Raw genomic sequence first — 14542 nt, forward strand, 5'->3', positions numbered from 1 at the left:
TACACTTTGATAGTCTTGATAAACTGAAGACATAGCCTTCTATCTTCAGTAGTTAAGCTGTTGCACTTCAAAGCTTTCTCTGTGTCCTATAGGATGTTAAATTCTGTATTTGTTTATGCAGGTTGTAAAATAAACCACAAAAGCAAACACCTATCTACAATTTAGACTTGACCTACCTTTTCTGGATGAAATGCCCAAACAAGATAGTATCCAAAGCTTGAGTTACAATATTTATGCTATTGTGTTACATTGAAATCAACATTTCAACTCTGCTTTATTCTAGTTCCAGATTTGCTAAACCTGGAGAATAGACAGGGTCCACATGCAGGGAATGCAAAAATTGTGGGAGACATCAGTTACACCCAAGTAGACTGGATTGATTAATTTTAAAAATGATTTCTTTTTACCTACCTCTCAATGTAAAAGCCTTAATATATGCGGTAGTAGGCTCTGAACTGACTATTTCTACTCAGGAGATAGATCTTGGAGATAGGAGAGTTCTGTGAAGACATCAGCTGAATGTAAAATACTGGGGAAGAAGAAAGAAAAAAAACAAACAAACAATAGAGAGTTAAGAAAAACAGAACAAGTCAGTCACCATTATGCCTATATCTGAATACAATATTCAGTAGTAGCCTATCTGCAGTGCTCTAGTTCAGAATAAATATAGTAGTACTGGAAGAGGCATAGAGAAGGGCAACAGGATGATAAAAATATACAAAAAGGCTCCCGTGCAAGGAATAATTAAGCCAGAACTCTGTCTGGAAGGAATATGATGGGAAAGGATTGGGCATAAGGAATGGCTCTACAATTCTGAGCAGATGGAAAAGATTCACATGCAAGATATGAAATTTTCTTATCTATTTTAATAAAATACTGAAGTGATTTTGAGTGAATTTAGCACATGATATGTAAGGGGGTTTTATGTAGTAGTTAATGTGTAGATTGATTTTTAGGGGTGCTAATACTGTATACAGATTTTTTAAAAATCATAGAAAGTCAAACAGGGTAGAATTGATTCATCAAAGCTAGCATTTAGGGATTTCTAGACTAGGAAGAACATGACCATCTGTTTAGGATATCTGACAAACACATTTTTGCTGATGAGCAAAAGGCATGTAGGTACATGTGTACCTCCCTGGGAAGATGGCAATTTCCTTCTGGGTGTCTGTCTTGTAACACAGAGCTAATAAGACTCCCAGGATGGATAATTCATCTGCCTAAACATAAATGGGATGAGTCTAGGACACATTTGCTAGCTGGAAGGCATTATTTAATCTATGTATCTGTATTTAGGCAATAATTATTTTTATTATAAAAAGTTCTGAGTACTGAATACTATATATTTCTGCTGTGAAACACTTCCTTAATTATCAAGGGCTTCTTAATTTGCACTTTGACTAAAACTCTAAACATTCTGTTACTGTCTGAATTTTAACTGTATTGGGGAGTAGTATTTTTTCAAAGTTCAATTTTTTGTTTCAAGTCAAAATATTAGTTTTGACAAAATGAAAATGTGATCCTGTGAAGGAGCCATTTCAAGCATTATTTAGGAGGTAACAGTGACTTTAAAAGACTGTTTACTTCAAAATAATTCTGTAATTTGTTTATAATTCATATTAACCTTTCCCCCCCACACCCTCTTCTTCTATTCAGTTAATACAGCATTTGCCTCATCTTTCTATGTGCCTTCAACATCCCAGCACTGCAGTGAGACACATGGCTGCTCGTTGTGTAGGTGTTATGAGCAAAATAGCTACCATGGAAACAATGAATATCTTTCTAGAGAAAGTTCTGCCGTGGTTGGGAGCAATAGATGACAACACCAAACAAGAAGGCGCAATCGAAGCACTTGCCTGTATCCTTGCTTGAGTATTCAAAAACGCAGAAACCTCTTTGCAGTTGTATAATTTGGGGGAACAAAAACTCTTGCCTTGAAAAAAATGGGAGGAGGAATGAAATAAAATGTTAAGCTGTTTTCTTCCTGTAGACAAGAAGAAACTTTTATTTCCATCACCTTTATTTTATCTATCAAATGAAGTTTTGGTGGAGGTAATTCTGTTTCTCATACCATGGAATTCATTTGGCTAAATGTCACTGGGTAGATCAGACTTCTGGGCTGTTTTTCCCATTGCTTTGTTAGTAGGAATCTTGCTCGTCTGATTGTAACATATTAATAACTTTTACCTATTGAGTGAGGAATCTGCCAGGTATATGTTGATATCAGACAATCCTGAAGTGGTAAAAAACAATTTCCTTAATAGCTGATCCAGGTGTAATGGAGCAGCTAGATGTTGGTATTGTTCCATACATTGTTCTTCTGGTGGTTCCAGTTCTGGGCAGAATGAGTGATCAGACAGACAGTGTACGCTTTATGGCTACCCAGTGCTTTGCAACACTAATTAGACTAATGCCTCTTGAGGTAAGTTCAAACAGTGAGTATACTGAGTATGTGAACTGTCCTGTACCCACTTTTTCACCAGCCACAAAGTCCAAACTTCTGGCTTACTAAATGCTGAACAAGTAACTATTTTTATAGATCTTGAGTCCATACCAGATAATTGAAGCTGTATCCTTTAAAATGTAAAATAAGTAAAATTAGAGCCTCTGTTAGTAATTTTCTAAATTAATGTTACTGTAAAATTTATCTTTTTAAGAAAATAATTTTGACCGTGTACATTAAGTTAAAGTGTATATTAATTACCTTTGCATGTAATGCTGCCTTTGCTAGTTTTACCTTAAAAGTCTTAGGAGTTATGTGTGCTGTCCCTAGGTATGATTTTCGTTGTGTATATGGTCAAGGGAAATGCATAAAAAAGCAATACTGATGTAAAAGCAAAAAAAGAAATAACAGTAATAGAAGTAGTGTAAAGACAAGTACAGTTATTTATTCCTAGTATTTAAAATGAAAAAGCCCCACCCTACAGCTCCGGGCAAAATATTAAATATATTATGATGCAGTAGTGTTTAATCAATATGGATTTGCTTCAGTTTTTCACACCTGCTACAACTTGTATACCTCAGTCACTTTCTCATATAGCACTTCAAGGACTACGAGGCTTTAGGTAACTTATTTTCACCACCAGATGGTAATAGAAGATAGTTCAGAATTCATTTGCATGTTTCTAATGAAAAAAAAAAGTCAGTTTAATAGGTTTAGTATCTTTTATTATGTCAATTTTTAATTTAGCATAATAGAACCTTAGAATCTGATAACTAGCAATCTGCCTTAAGTGGAGCACTTAACTATTTCTGTATGCTTGCACCGAAATGTTGAAAAAGTTTAAAGTGAGCAAAGTAGAAATGGATTTCTGGCATTCCGCTGTTCACTCCAATTCCATTCCCACCAGTGCCCTTCTTATGCATCTAAATATAATCCTATGGAATGCATGTATCTTAGATTTTTTTTTTTAAAGCTATTTTGACAGAATTTAGTGAGCATCTCTTAAAAATGTAGAATACTTGTTTTATTAATTGTATACGTATACATGATCAGTTCATGTTTCTTATCCACAGTTACTCAAGAACTCCCTTAGGACTTCCTATTCCAGTTAAGGGAGTTCAGTATCAGATATTGAACTATATTAAATATGCAAATGTAGAGTGAAGTAGATTAATAATGAGAGAAAATACCAGCGTTGTTGTGGGACAGCTAGCAATCTTAAATGTTAGGCCAAACAAGGAATTTAAATTAATAACTGCAGAGGGCTTGGACTCACCTTGGTGGAAAGAGTAGGGGGTAGATTGATAGGGTTATGGAAATAGATGTTTTGTGGGGAAATACTTTATTGAGGAATCCTTTTTTTGAGATAGAAATAACTTTATCAGGTTTTCACAGACAAAGTTTCACACATGCTTTGTGTGAAAAAGACTTAGGGAGTGCTGTTTTATGGATACAGTTTTACTTTTTTAAATGGGAAGACTTTTCAGGGCAGTCTTGCAGACATTTCATAAAACACACTCTTACAGTTTTCAGTAGTTATAGTGGTATTATTAAAACAGAAGAAAAAAACCCCACCTTTCCACTCTTTCAATTCCGTGTCCCTGGAGCATGACTTACAGTTCTGTAACAAAACAGAATCTCTATCTAGTCTTTAGTGTTTATTGCTGGCATTTTATATACTGCCTAAAATGCAAGACTTGAATTCATCTGCTGGATAAGTAAAAGTGATAGGGGTCTGAATAAACTTGGGAGTTTCTAATTTGTACTATTTTGTTGGTTTCTAATTGTGAGGAATTGGAAACAATAACAATAAATGAGTCGGGAAAGCTTAGCTATGCTCAGTTTGCCTTGTTTTATTGATAAGCAATCATGCTGCGAATTGACAATATACTTGAACCAAATTAACTGGCATGGTGTTCACACTTCAGACTTTTTATTTTAAAAGGGAGAGTAGGAAAAGCAGTTGAACAAGTAGGCTGTTGTCTGTGTGTATAGATGTTCTTAAATACCTTATTGGAGCATTTCTAACATTTGAAATCTGGATTAGTTTTCCCCCTTCCTTGTTAACTACATACATGGTGGAATTACTTGATAAAGTGTTTCTTCACAGCCATAAGCCCTCCTTGGGTTTTGAAGTAAAGCTAACTGAAGACAGAGGCTCAGAAAGCTGGGATGACAGATGTGATGATGGAAAATATCAGTACCTCTTTTGCTGCTGTATATTATTAACAAGCAAGAATGTCTGAGCATATTTTGTCCCCAGATAGCTTCTTTGGGCTTCTGGCCTGGTATGGGCAGTACCTAAGAAGCCATGGTCTGCTGCTATAAACCTGGAAGGACTTTAGGTTTTCTTTTTCCCCAGTAGTTTCCAATTGCTTGAATTCATCCTATGGATTTCAGTATCACTTCAGATCTAATTCTGCTAATATCTGTAGGAGAAAAACCTATCTAACTTTGGATGGTAGCTTGTGGCCAAGGAGAAATGAGCATCAAAGGATTCTCTAGCCAGTCAGACAAACTCTCTGATTAGAGGTAGAGTAGCTCGGTCTTTTTAAAATCTTAGAAGCATGACCAGGATTTCCCCTCTTCTATGTGATTATATCAAGCTTTTCAGTGTGTCCTTTAGGGCAGAATTTGTCTTTTGCAGCCTACAACCCTGAATGAGTTGATCTGCAAGGAATCAAACAAGTATAGCAATGAGTTTGGATTTATACAATTGAGAAGGTTGCAGATCTGTGCTGTCCATTTGTTTAAAATGTCTAAGCTAGTATGAGGTTTTATTTCTTATTGTCCGTGTGAAAATTGAGTACTGTACTTATATTACTGCTTTAAAAATATTATCTTAGGCTGGTATACCAAATCCACCAAACATGTCTGAAGAATTAATCCAAATGAAAGCTAAAGAACGTCACTTTCTGGAACAATTATTGGATGGAAAAAAACTGGAAAATTATAAAATTCCAGTACCAATCAAAGCAGAACTCAGAAAATATCAGCAGGTAACAGCTTATACTTTTATTTTAGAAGAGCCATAAGTTCCAGTCTAATTTTATGGAAGGGTAGGAGTTGTTTAGGAGTTGTTTGGGTAGGAGTTGCTTGTGGGTTTTTTGTTTTGTTTTTAGCTGTGCAATGTATATCTTGGACTCTTGGGGAAGGAACAACAAATTAACTAATGCATGCCATTTATACTGTTTTTCTTTTAATTTTTCTTTTAATGATTGGTTTTTTCCCCTCTCGATTCTGCCAATATTCTCAGGGAATGGCCAATGGGCTGTGCCTTGCTTAGGCTGACTGTGGCAGCTCACTACTGCAAAGCCAGGCCTTGTTGTACTGTTCGGCCACTTATGTTTCTCCCTTTATTTCTCTCTGCTTTTCAGTGAATGGGCTGTAGTGGATGCATTTGTGGTGGGAAACAAGCTCCTAGTTTGGCAGTGATGGATGACAGAACATACAGATGTTTGAAGTGAAGCTTAACTAGCCAAAAGCCAGTTTTTACTTATAAGGCATTCTTTTTATTTTCGAATTTTATCTTTTTTTAATTTCAGGATGGAGTGAATTGGCTGGCATTTCTCAATAAATATAAACTTCATGGAATTCTTTGTGATGACATGGGCTTAGGAAAAACTTTACAATCCATTTGCATTCTTGCAGGTGATCATTGCCTCAGGTAAGCTTAAGCAAATAACATTCTTTCTTAAAGATCTGAATCTTAGAATTGTTTAGGTTGAAAAAGACCTTTTAAGATCTGTTAACCTAATACTGGTCTTTAACACAGTCCCTAAGAACCTCATCGACAAATCTTTTAAATGCCTCCAGGGATGCTGACTCAACCACTCCCCTGAGTAGCCTGTTCCAGTGCTTGACAACCCTTTCTGTGAATAAATTTTTCTTAATATCCAATGTAAACCTCCCCTGGTGCAACTTGAGGCCATTTCCTCTCACTCTATTGCTTCATACTTAGGAGAAGAGACCAATACCCACCTCACTACAATCTCCTGTGAGGTGGCTGTAGAGAGTGCGAAGGTCTCCCCTGAGACTCCTTTTCTCCAGGCTAAACAACCCAAATTCCCTAAGCTGCTCCTCATAAGACTTGTGCTCTAGAACCTTCACCAGCTTCATTGCTCTCCTCTGAGCTCTCTCCAGCATGTCTGTGTCTTTCTTGTAGTGAGGGGCCCAAAACTCAACACAGGATTTGATGTGGGGCCTCACCAGTGCTGAGTACAGGGGGACTCCCTGTACTCCCCTAGTCCTGCTGGCCACACTGTTCTTGATGCACGCCAGGATGCTGTTGGCCTTTTTGGCCACCTGGGCACACTGCTGGCTCATGCTCAGCCACTGTTAATCAACACCCCCAGGTCCTTTTCCTCCAGGCAGCTTTCCAGCCACTCTTCCCCCAGCCTGTAGTGCACCATGGGGTGATTGTGACCCAGCACTTGGCCTTGTTGAACCTCATACAATTGGCCTCAGCCCATTGATCCAGCCAGTCCAGATCCCTCTGTAGACCCTTCCTACCTTCCAGCAGATCAACTCCCACCCAATTTGGTGTCATCTGCAAACTTAATGAGGTTGCACTCAATCCTCTCATCCAGATCATTGATAAAGAGATTAAACAAAACTGGCCCCAGTACTGAGCCCTAGGGAACACCACTCGTGACCAGCCGCCAACTGGATTTGGCTCCGTTCACCACAACTCTTTGGGTCTGGCCGTCCAGCCAGCTTTTTATCCATTGCAGAGTGCACCCTTCCAGGCCACAAGCTGCCAGCTTCTCTGGGAGAATGCTGTGGGATACGGTGTCAAAGGCTTTACTAGGCTTAAGGATAGGGCTTTTTCTATGGTAATGACTCTGGACATAGTCCTGGGCAACTGGTTGTAGGTGGCTCTGCTTGAGCAGGGGAGTTGGACCAGATGACCATCAGAGGTCACTTCCAACCTCAACTATTCTGTGCAAAAAAAAAAAAAAAAAAAAATCCTCAAATTTGTTTTTATATTCATAAAGGGCTCAGGAATATGCAAGAACAAAACTGGTGGACAGTGTTCCTCTTCCCTCCTTGGTGGTGTGCCCTCCTACACTCACAGGACACTGGGTGGATGAAGTAGGCAAATTTTGCTCAAAAGAATATCTTAATCCTTTGCACTATACAGGACCTCCTACTGAGAGAGCAAGGTAATGTGTTTTGCATTTATGACTTGGGTAGAGTAAAATATCACACTCAGAATTTTGTAATTCACTTTACTACTGCTACTGAAGCAGAGTTTGTGGGCATGGGAAAGCTTGTGATGATACCTTTAAAGGCTGAAATAATAACATGTGCCAGGAACACTTTAGTTATGATCTCCTCTTTTTTTCTTAAGATTACAACACCAGGTGAAAAGACACAATCTCATAGTGGCTTCATATGATGTTGTGAGAAATGACATTGACTTTTTCAGGTAAGAATTGGTATGTTTTCTGAGGTTTTTAATAGTTTAGAATTTTAAATGCTACTGAAGTCTGTGTTTTCTTTTCTAGAAATATCAAGTTTAATTACTGCATTCTTGATGAAGGCCATGTAATAAAAAATGGGAAAACAAAACTGTCAAAAGCAGTAAAACAGCTGACTGCCAATTACAGGATAATTCTTTCTGGTACACCAATCCAGGTAACTGCTTTTCTCTTTTCCTAAGGAGTTGGGTGGGTAGTAGAAAACAAGCAAAAGATACACTTTTTTTTTTTTCAGTCCATCTTATTGTGCTTTTTATCAGAGTCATCTTGTTCAAACTATATATTGTTAAAAAAAAAAAAAAAAAAAAAAGCTTTTCATTGCTAAATGCTTGAAACTGCATCTTTTTCCTAGTATGCCCATGTACAGGGGAATGGAGTGCAAGATTTGTGGTACTAATGAGGCTCAAAAGTTGGCAACACAAATTTCTCTGTCACTTGTTCTTTAAGCAGCAGGCTGGGAAGGGGAGAGAACATTTCCTTATGCTTCTAGTGACATTGGCAAGAAACTCTCCTCTGAGAACTCCAGATTTTGGGCTTTGGCTTAATGATTTGTCTCTGGAGTATCTGTCTCATCCATGACTAAGACCACTGGTGTCTCCTGGGTTTTCTTGTCCAGAAGAACTCAGGGTTTGGCTTAAAATAAAGTCCATTTATATGTTGAAGTGCATGTGCAAGTCTTCCTGTAGCTTAAGTTGATGAAAGAGCCACAAAGTTCCAGAAGCTGAAAAGTATGTTGAAGCATTATGTTTGTAGTGTTTAATAGACAGTGTTAAACGTGCATGGAAATGTTTCTGATAACAATTGATTACTTTTGAATATAATTTAACAAATGTTTCTTTTATGTTCAGAACAACGTCTTAGAGTTGTGGTCATTGTTTGACTTCCTTATGCCAGGATTTTTGGGTACTGAACGCCAGTTTGCAGCTCGTTATGGGAAACCAATACTGGCAAGTAGAGATGCCCGAAGCTCCAGTCGAGAACAAGAGGCTGGTAGGGATCAGACATTAAATCTTGTTTTTTTTGTTGTTTTCCTTTAAATGAGAACTGCTAATGAAAGGAGAAACTACTGTCAGTTCCAACACAAGAGATTGGGGAAGCTGAATGTTGAGAATTTTTTTTTTCCTGAAATACTGCTTCCGTTGCTTCACTAGGGGTTCTTGCAATGGAAGCGCTGCACCGCCAAGTTCTGCCATTCCTGTTAAGGAGAATGAAAGAGGATGTACTGCAAGATCTTCCACCCAAAATTATTCAAGATTATTACTGTATTCTCAGTCCTCTACAGGTATGCTTAAAAAGTGGCTGGAAGCTTAGTTTTTCCAGTACAGTTCAGACCACAAAGGAACCACTTCTGCATTCCTGGCTCAATCCGATGTCAGCTCTGACAATTCTCTGGGGCCACAGGACTAAAAAGTTTTCTAGCATGTGTTTAAAAACTGATTTCAGTCCAGTTGCAGTAGAGTGTTTCTTTAGATTAATTTCTGGCATTCTTCTACAAAAACAACATCTAGGCATCTGCAGATTTTTTTTAAGAATGTTTTCCAAGCTGAAAGAAAAATGGCAAGAGATTCCACTATTACTGTTGATCTTGTGCTACACAGAAAATAGTGTTCTTGATTTATGATAATTTAGAACTAAATTCTAAAAATGACCATTTGTCTTCTCTCGGGGAAAACAAGTAAGTCATTCTTTTGTCTGGGATTTGGTCTACAGGTTCAGCTCTACGAAGATTTTGCCAAGTCTCGTGCCAAATGTGATATTGATGAAACAGTTTCTTCAATTTCACTGAATGAAGAAACTGAAAAACCAAAGCTTAAAGCTACAGGTCATGTATTTCAGGTACAGATTTCTTCAGTAACTTTTACTGCCTTGTCCATTTATTTCTGGTAACTGTATTTCTGGGTTTAATAAAAAATACTTTTGGATCAGATTGCCTGGAAGGTGATGTATAGCTAGTATGCTTAAACTATGGTTTTGTGTCTTAAATTATATAAAACTATCTTTTAGTGTGTTTTGCTCAACTGGTGTTCAGCTGTTTTGTAGATCTTGGATGCTACTGTCAATTAAAAACTGATTACCAAAAGTGCAAAACCTCAAAACAAGAGGCAACTAACTTTGATCTCATCAGTTGTTGCATTAGAAAATGGAGATTCTAAAACATGAACAAAATCATTTTCTTAAGGTTAGATCTGAATTTATGAAAGTTCATGGTCTTACAGAATTGCAGATTAAGTCATGGCTGCCTGGAAACAATAATTCTCAAAGGGTCTGCACAGCTCCCAAAGCCATGGACCATATCCCACAGTCACGTGAAGGTGTGGGAAATGGTCTGAGCACTGTTGCTGCAACAGGAACCAAGATCATTATGCTCCTAACAGTTACTGGATACAGTTTGAAATACAGGTTTTCTTAATATAAATGTACAACTTTAGGATATATTTTCATTAAAATCAAGTCCAGCTTGTGGAATGTGGTTGCATGGCCCCTGTACTTAAAATCAATTTTGTTTATCCTTTTTCTGTAACTACACTGTTGGTAACCATTTCTTTGAATTTAATTTCCTAAATAACCAAAGGCATTGCAATACTTACGGAAGCTATGTAACCATCCAGCATTAGTGTTAACAACCCAACATCCAGAATATAAAAGAATTACAGAGCAACTTGCAGCTCATAATTCATCCCTTCGAGACATCCAACATGCACCTAAGCTGTCTGCTTTAAAACAAGTAAGTAGGCTTGCATGTTGTGCCATAAATTTTCTAAATGTCTATGCTAATGTTGCAGTTCAGAAGGTTTTAAGACTTTGTCAATATGAAAACTGATCTTAAAATGCTAGTTAAGTAGCAAATGAAATGGACTACTAGAGGTTTTTAGGTTTATGTCTTTTCCTGTTAAATCAAGGAGGAGGGGGAAGCACAAGCTTGCTTCAGGGTGATGACGTTTACATAATAAACCTTACTTTTATTCTGTCCTTTACTCCTGTCTTCCTTGTTACAGAAAAGCACTTTTTCTATTTATTATACAGGAGACTATTAGCTTGGTAAAGTTAGGTTGCATTACATACTTCAATTCTATTGCAAGTAAAGCAAAATGAAGAAAATTACTATTCTGATGGCTCTTAAATTTTTCATAGTTTGACAATGAAGCCAAACTCCGCATTATGTCATTTGAGTGACTGTCATTTACAGACTTCCTTCTGTAGTTTGTTTGTCTGATTTCTACTTTCGATAGTCCATCAATGTAAATATTTGCGTGAGATCTACTGTCATTTTGATGATATGCTTTAATGCTCTTTTACTCTAAGCTTCTGCTAGACTGTGGTTTGGGGAATGGTGGATCTTCAGAAAGCGGTACAGAAGCTGTTGTGGCCCAGCACAGAGTACTGATCTTCTGTCAGCTTAAGAGCATGCTGGATATAGTGGAGCATGACCTTCTCAGACCTCAGTTACCTTCAGTCACTTATTTACGACTGGATGGCAGCATACCTGCTGGTCAGAGGCATTCCATTGTTTCACGGTAAGCATATTGCTTCATAACCAATACGAGACAAACTGTAATGAACTATATTATTTATATGGTACAAAATCATTCTTTTGTCTGCCTCAAAGCAGTTGAGGTTCATAAATTTGTTATTTAAATGAATTTTACCATGCTTAACTTTTTTTGAATGCAGGTTTAATAATGACCCCTCTATAGATGTTCTGTTGCTCACCACTCATGTTGGTGGACTGGGACTTAACTTAACAGGGGCTGATACAGTAGTATTTGTGGAACATGACTGGAACCCAATGAGAGACTTGCAAGCCATGGATCGGGCACATCGCATTGGGCAGGTGAAAAACTATTTCCCCTTTTTTTTTTCTTGCTGAACTTGTTATTCAACTTTGGATAAGGTTGTAGGAAATAATAAAAGTGATGTCTGGTGGTTTCACCAAGTTTTCATTCATACTGCTTTCTTGCAAATATGCTAGATGTTGAAGTGTGTACTTTCTTACCCTATCCCCAACTTGGTATGCCATCTGTTCTGTACTCCCTGGGCTGCTGAGGAGAGGCCAGGGAAGAATCACCCTTCAGTGGAGGTAGAGATGCAGCTGAGACAAGGAACTGAAGGGAAGCCCCACAGGGTTGTCCCTCTCTGATACCTGGACAAGGAAAGGGTGACTACTGTTAGTCTCCCTCTACAGCTGTAAAAAGCCATGAATTCAAAACTTCCTGAGTACAGAAGCAATTGCAGGTGCCTCTGCTATAGGCTGGCATAGTCTCATGCTTTTCATCTAACATCAGACTGAGTACCATTACTAAAGGGTAACTCCAGGCCAAACTGCTTCCAGACTGTCTGTGATGAATACTAAAAGGCTGTGATTTCTTGGATACCTAAGATGCTATTTTTTAGCTAAGTGTGCTCTTTTTTTTCTTTTCAGAAACGTGTTGTTAATGTATATCGCCTGATAACCAGGGGAACTCTGGAGGAGAAGATCATGGGTCTTCAAAAGTTCAAAATGAATATTGCAAATACAGTGATTAGCCAAGAAAACACAAGCCTACAGAGCATGGGCACAGAACAGCTGCTTGATCTGTTCACTCTTGACAAGGTAAAGAACCATTTTTACAAATATTCACCAAAAATCGAGTAAGCTTAGGGAAAATATTTGCTTTGAAATGTAACATTTAATCAGATGAACACATAGTAGACAGCTCTCTGAAAAACAAGAGGAAGTGATATTTCCCTAAAAGAATCATCAGACTCAAAGAATTTAGTATTTTCCTGAAAACATTATTCTGTATATTAATCAATTCTTTTTTTCTTCTTTTGTGAAGGATGGAAAAACTGAAAAAGCAGATACTTCTACCTCTTCTGGCAAAGCATCAATGAAATCAATACTCGAAAACCTTGGGGAACTTTGGGATCAAGAACAGTATGACACTGAATACAGTCTTGAAAATTTTATGCATTCGTTAAAGTAACCATCATATATTCATAATACAACTGCTGCTAGTTCACTTATTTTTCTGCTGATATTCAGCAAACTTCAAAGCATATATAGTGAACCTTTAGCTTAATGTGTAAATAGACCTATTAAAATAATCTTCTTCAAAAGACTGGCACTGAGTAGTGTCACCTGTTTCACTGGGGGGTTATTCTGTCTTAAACGTTTGCACTGCATAAAAAAAACTTTAAAATGTAAAACATTGTGAGGTGGTTTGAATTTTACTTGTTCTGAACAGCTGCAAATTCTTATTTGGTAGAAGAATAAAACACAGTAAGTTTTTACATGTGTTACTTCTGTTTGAAGTTAAGCCCACCATTATTTCTTTCTGTATCTATAATAGTTTTGTACAGTTGTTTCAGTGAGTACTTCCAGTTGTTCAGTGTACATTTTTCTTTTAAACACAACTTGCTTTTATGGTGTGTTAAAAAACAATTTTCAACTTAAACTTTCATTCAGATCATTTCAGGAGTTGTATCACCAGAGGCAAAGCCTAGAAGCCTTGAAAGTATTGAATAATTAAATGGCACTAGGTGTTTGCACCCACCTTTGTATATTGAGTATAAATATATTATGCTCTTCAGTCTTTTGACACCATCTTGAGAGAACATCTGACTTGAACTTTTTAATGTAAGGAGCTATATTAAATGCAGGTAATGGCCTATTTGAGGCCATGTTTGCATCCTGTTAGCAGGGGTGTACTTTTTAAATTTATCTATAAGGCTAGAATATAGCCACTTTGAGAGATGCATGTATTCAGTATGTTTCAATCCTATATATTTTTTGTAACTAAAAAAAAAGGAAATTAAATATACAGACAGACGTTTTCCAGAAGTAGATTTTACACACTGTCTAGGATTCTAAAATCCATGCTAAAGTGACTGTTTATTAAACCGATGCATGATTTCAAGCTTCTTAAAGGAATAGGAAGGACTTTTTTTCTGTAGGAGAAAATATACATCGAAATACCTACATTCAGTTTGAGGGAATTGAATAGCTGAAATTGTGTAACAAAGATAGTAAAGGACTTTAATAACAGTGAGTGAGAATAATATGGCTGTGTGTTACGCAGCTTTTTATAAAAGGGAGGCAGTAGTAAAAGTGTTTCTAGATGTGCATATGTACCAATATATGCACTTTTTATAAATATTAAATTATAGATAACTTACAGCAGTTGTCTGAATACGTAGAATATATGTATAAATATAAAACCTAAGGTTTGTAGCTTGCTGTGTGCTTAAGCATCAGAGCTTAAAAAACCACCAGAGACCTCAACGATGTAAAATAAGATTGTTTTAAAACAATATATATTAAATCAAGACTGTTCTGCAGCATTGGAGAAGAATTAATGTCACATTTCAGTAGTTATGAACTGCCATATTGTAACTAAATTAGCATTCCATGAAAATAAACAAAACTGGGAATATATAACTTGTATGTTGTGTATGTCCATGTTCAGGGTTCTTTTTTTCTGTTGAAGACTTTTTCCCTGTAGCCGACTAGGTAAAAGACTAATGCTTTTGGACATTACAGCTGGATTACTTGTATTATATTAGTTCATTTCTACCTTCGTACATAGAATATTTCTGTTGTGCTTTCAACTGATAATCCAAGGGAGGGGGGAGGACA

The 14542-nt window shown here is 37.1% G+C and overlaps 1 protein-coding gene across 2 annotated transcripts in view; it reads left to right on the top strand.

Moving 5' to 3' along the window:
- Positions 1 to 14330, top strand: part of BTAF1 (B-TFIID TATA-box binding protein associated factor 1) — a 57675-nt gene extending 43345 nt beyond the window's left edge. For both annotated transcript variants that reach the window (XM_065639258.1, XM_065639257.1), the window contains 15 exons: positions 1657 to 1858; positions 2274 to 2422; positions 5290 to 5442; positions 5989 to 6110; positions 7441 to 7608; positions 7797 to 7874; positions 7954 to 8083; positions 8775 to 8916; positions 9078 to 9208; positions 9637 to 9762; positions 10499 to 10651; positions 11230 to 11441; positions 11599 to 11758; positions 12347 to 12517; positions 12744 to 14330. In XM_065639258.1, coding sequence (XP_065495330.1) covers positions 1657 to 1858; positions 2274 to 2422; positions 5290 to 5442; positions 5989 to 6110; positions 7441 to 7608; positions 7797 to 7874; positions 7954 to 8083; positions 8775 to 8916; positions 9078 to 9208; positions 9637 to 9762; positions 10499 to 10651; positions 11230 to 11441; positions 11599 to 11758; positions 12347 to 12517; positions 12744 to 12890 — 2244 coding nt within the window. In that variant the 3' untranslated portion in view covers positions 12891 to 14330. The remainder of the gene's footprint in view (positions 1 to 1656; positions 1859 to 2273; positions 2423 to 5289; positions 5443 to 5988; positions 6111 to 7440; positions 7609 to 7796; positions 7875 to 7953; positions 8084 to 8774; positions 8917 to 9077; positions 9209 to 9636; positions 9763 to 10498; positions 10652 to 11229; positions 11442 to 11598; positions 11759 to 12346; positions 12518 to 12743) is intronic.
- The last annotated feature ends 212 nt before the right edge of the window (positions 14331 to 14542 follow it).

Source organism: Caloenas nicobarica, chromosome 7 (genome assembly GCF_036013445.1).
Source record: "Caloenas nicobarica isolate bCalNic1 chromosome 7, bCalNic1.hap1, whole genome shotgun sequence".
NCBI lineage: Eukaryota > Metazoa > Chordata > Aves > Columbiformes > Columbidae > Caloenas > Caloenas nicobarica.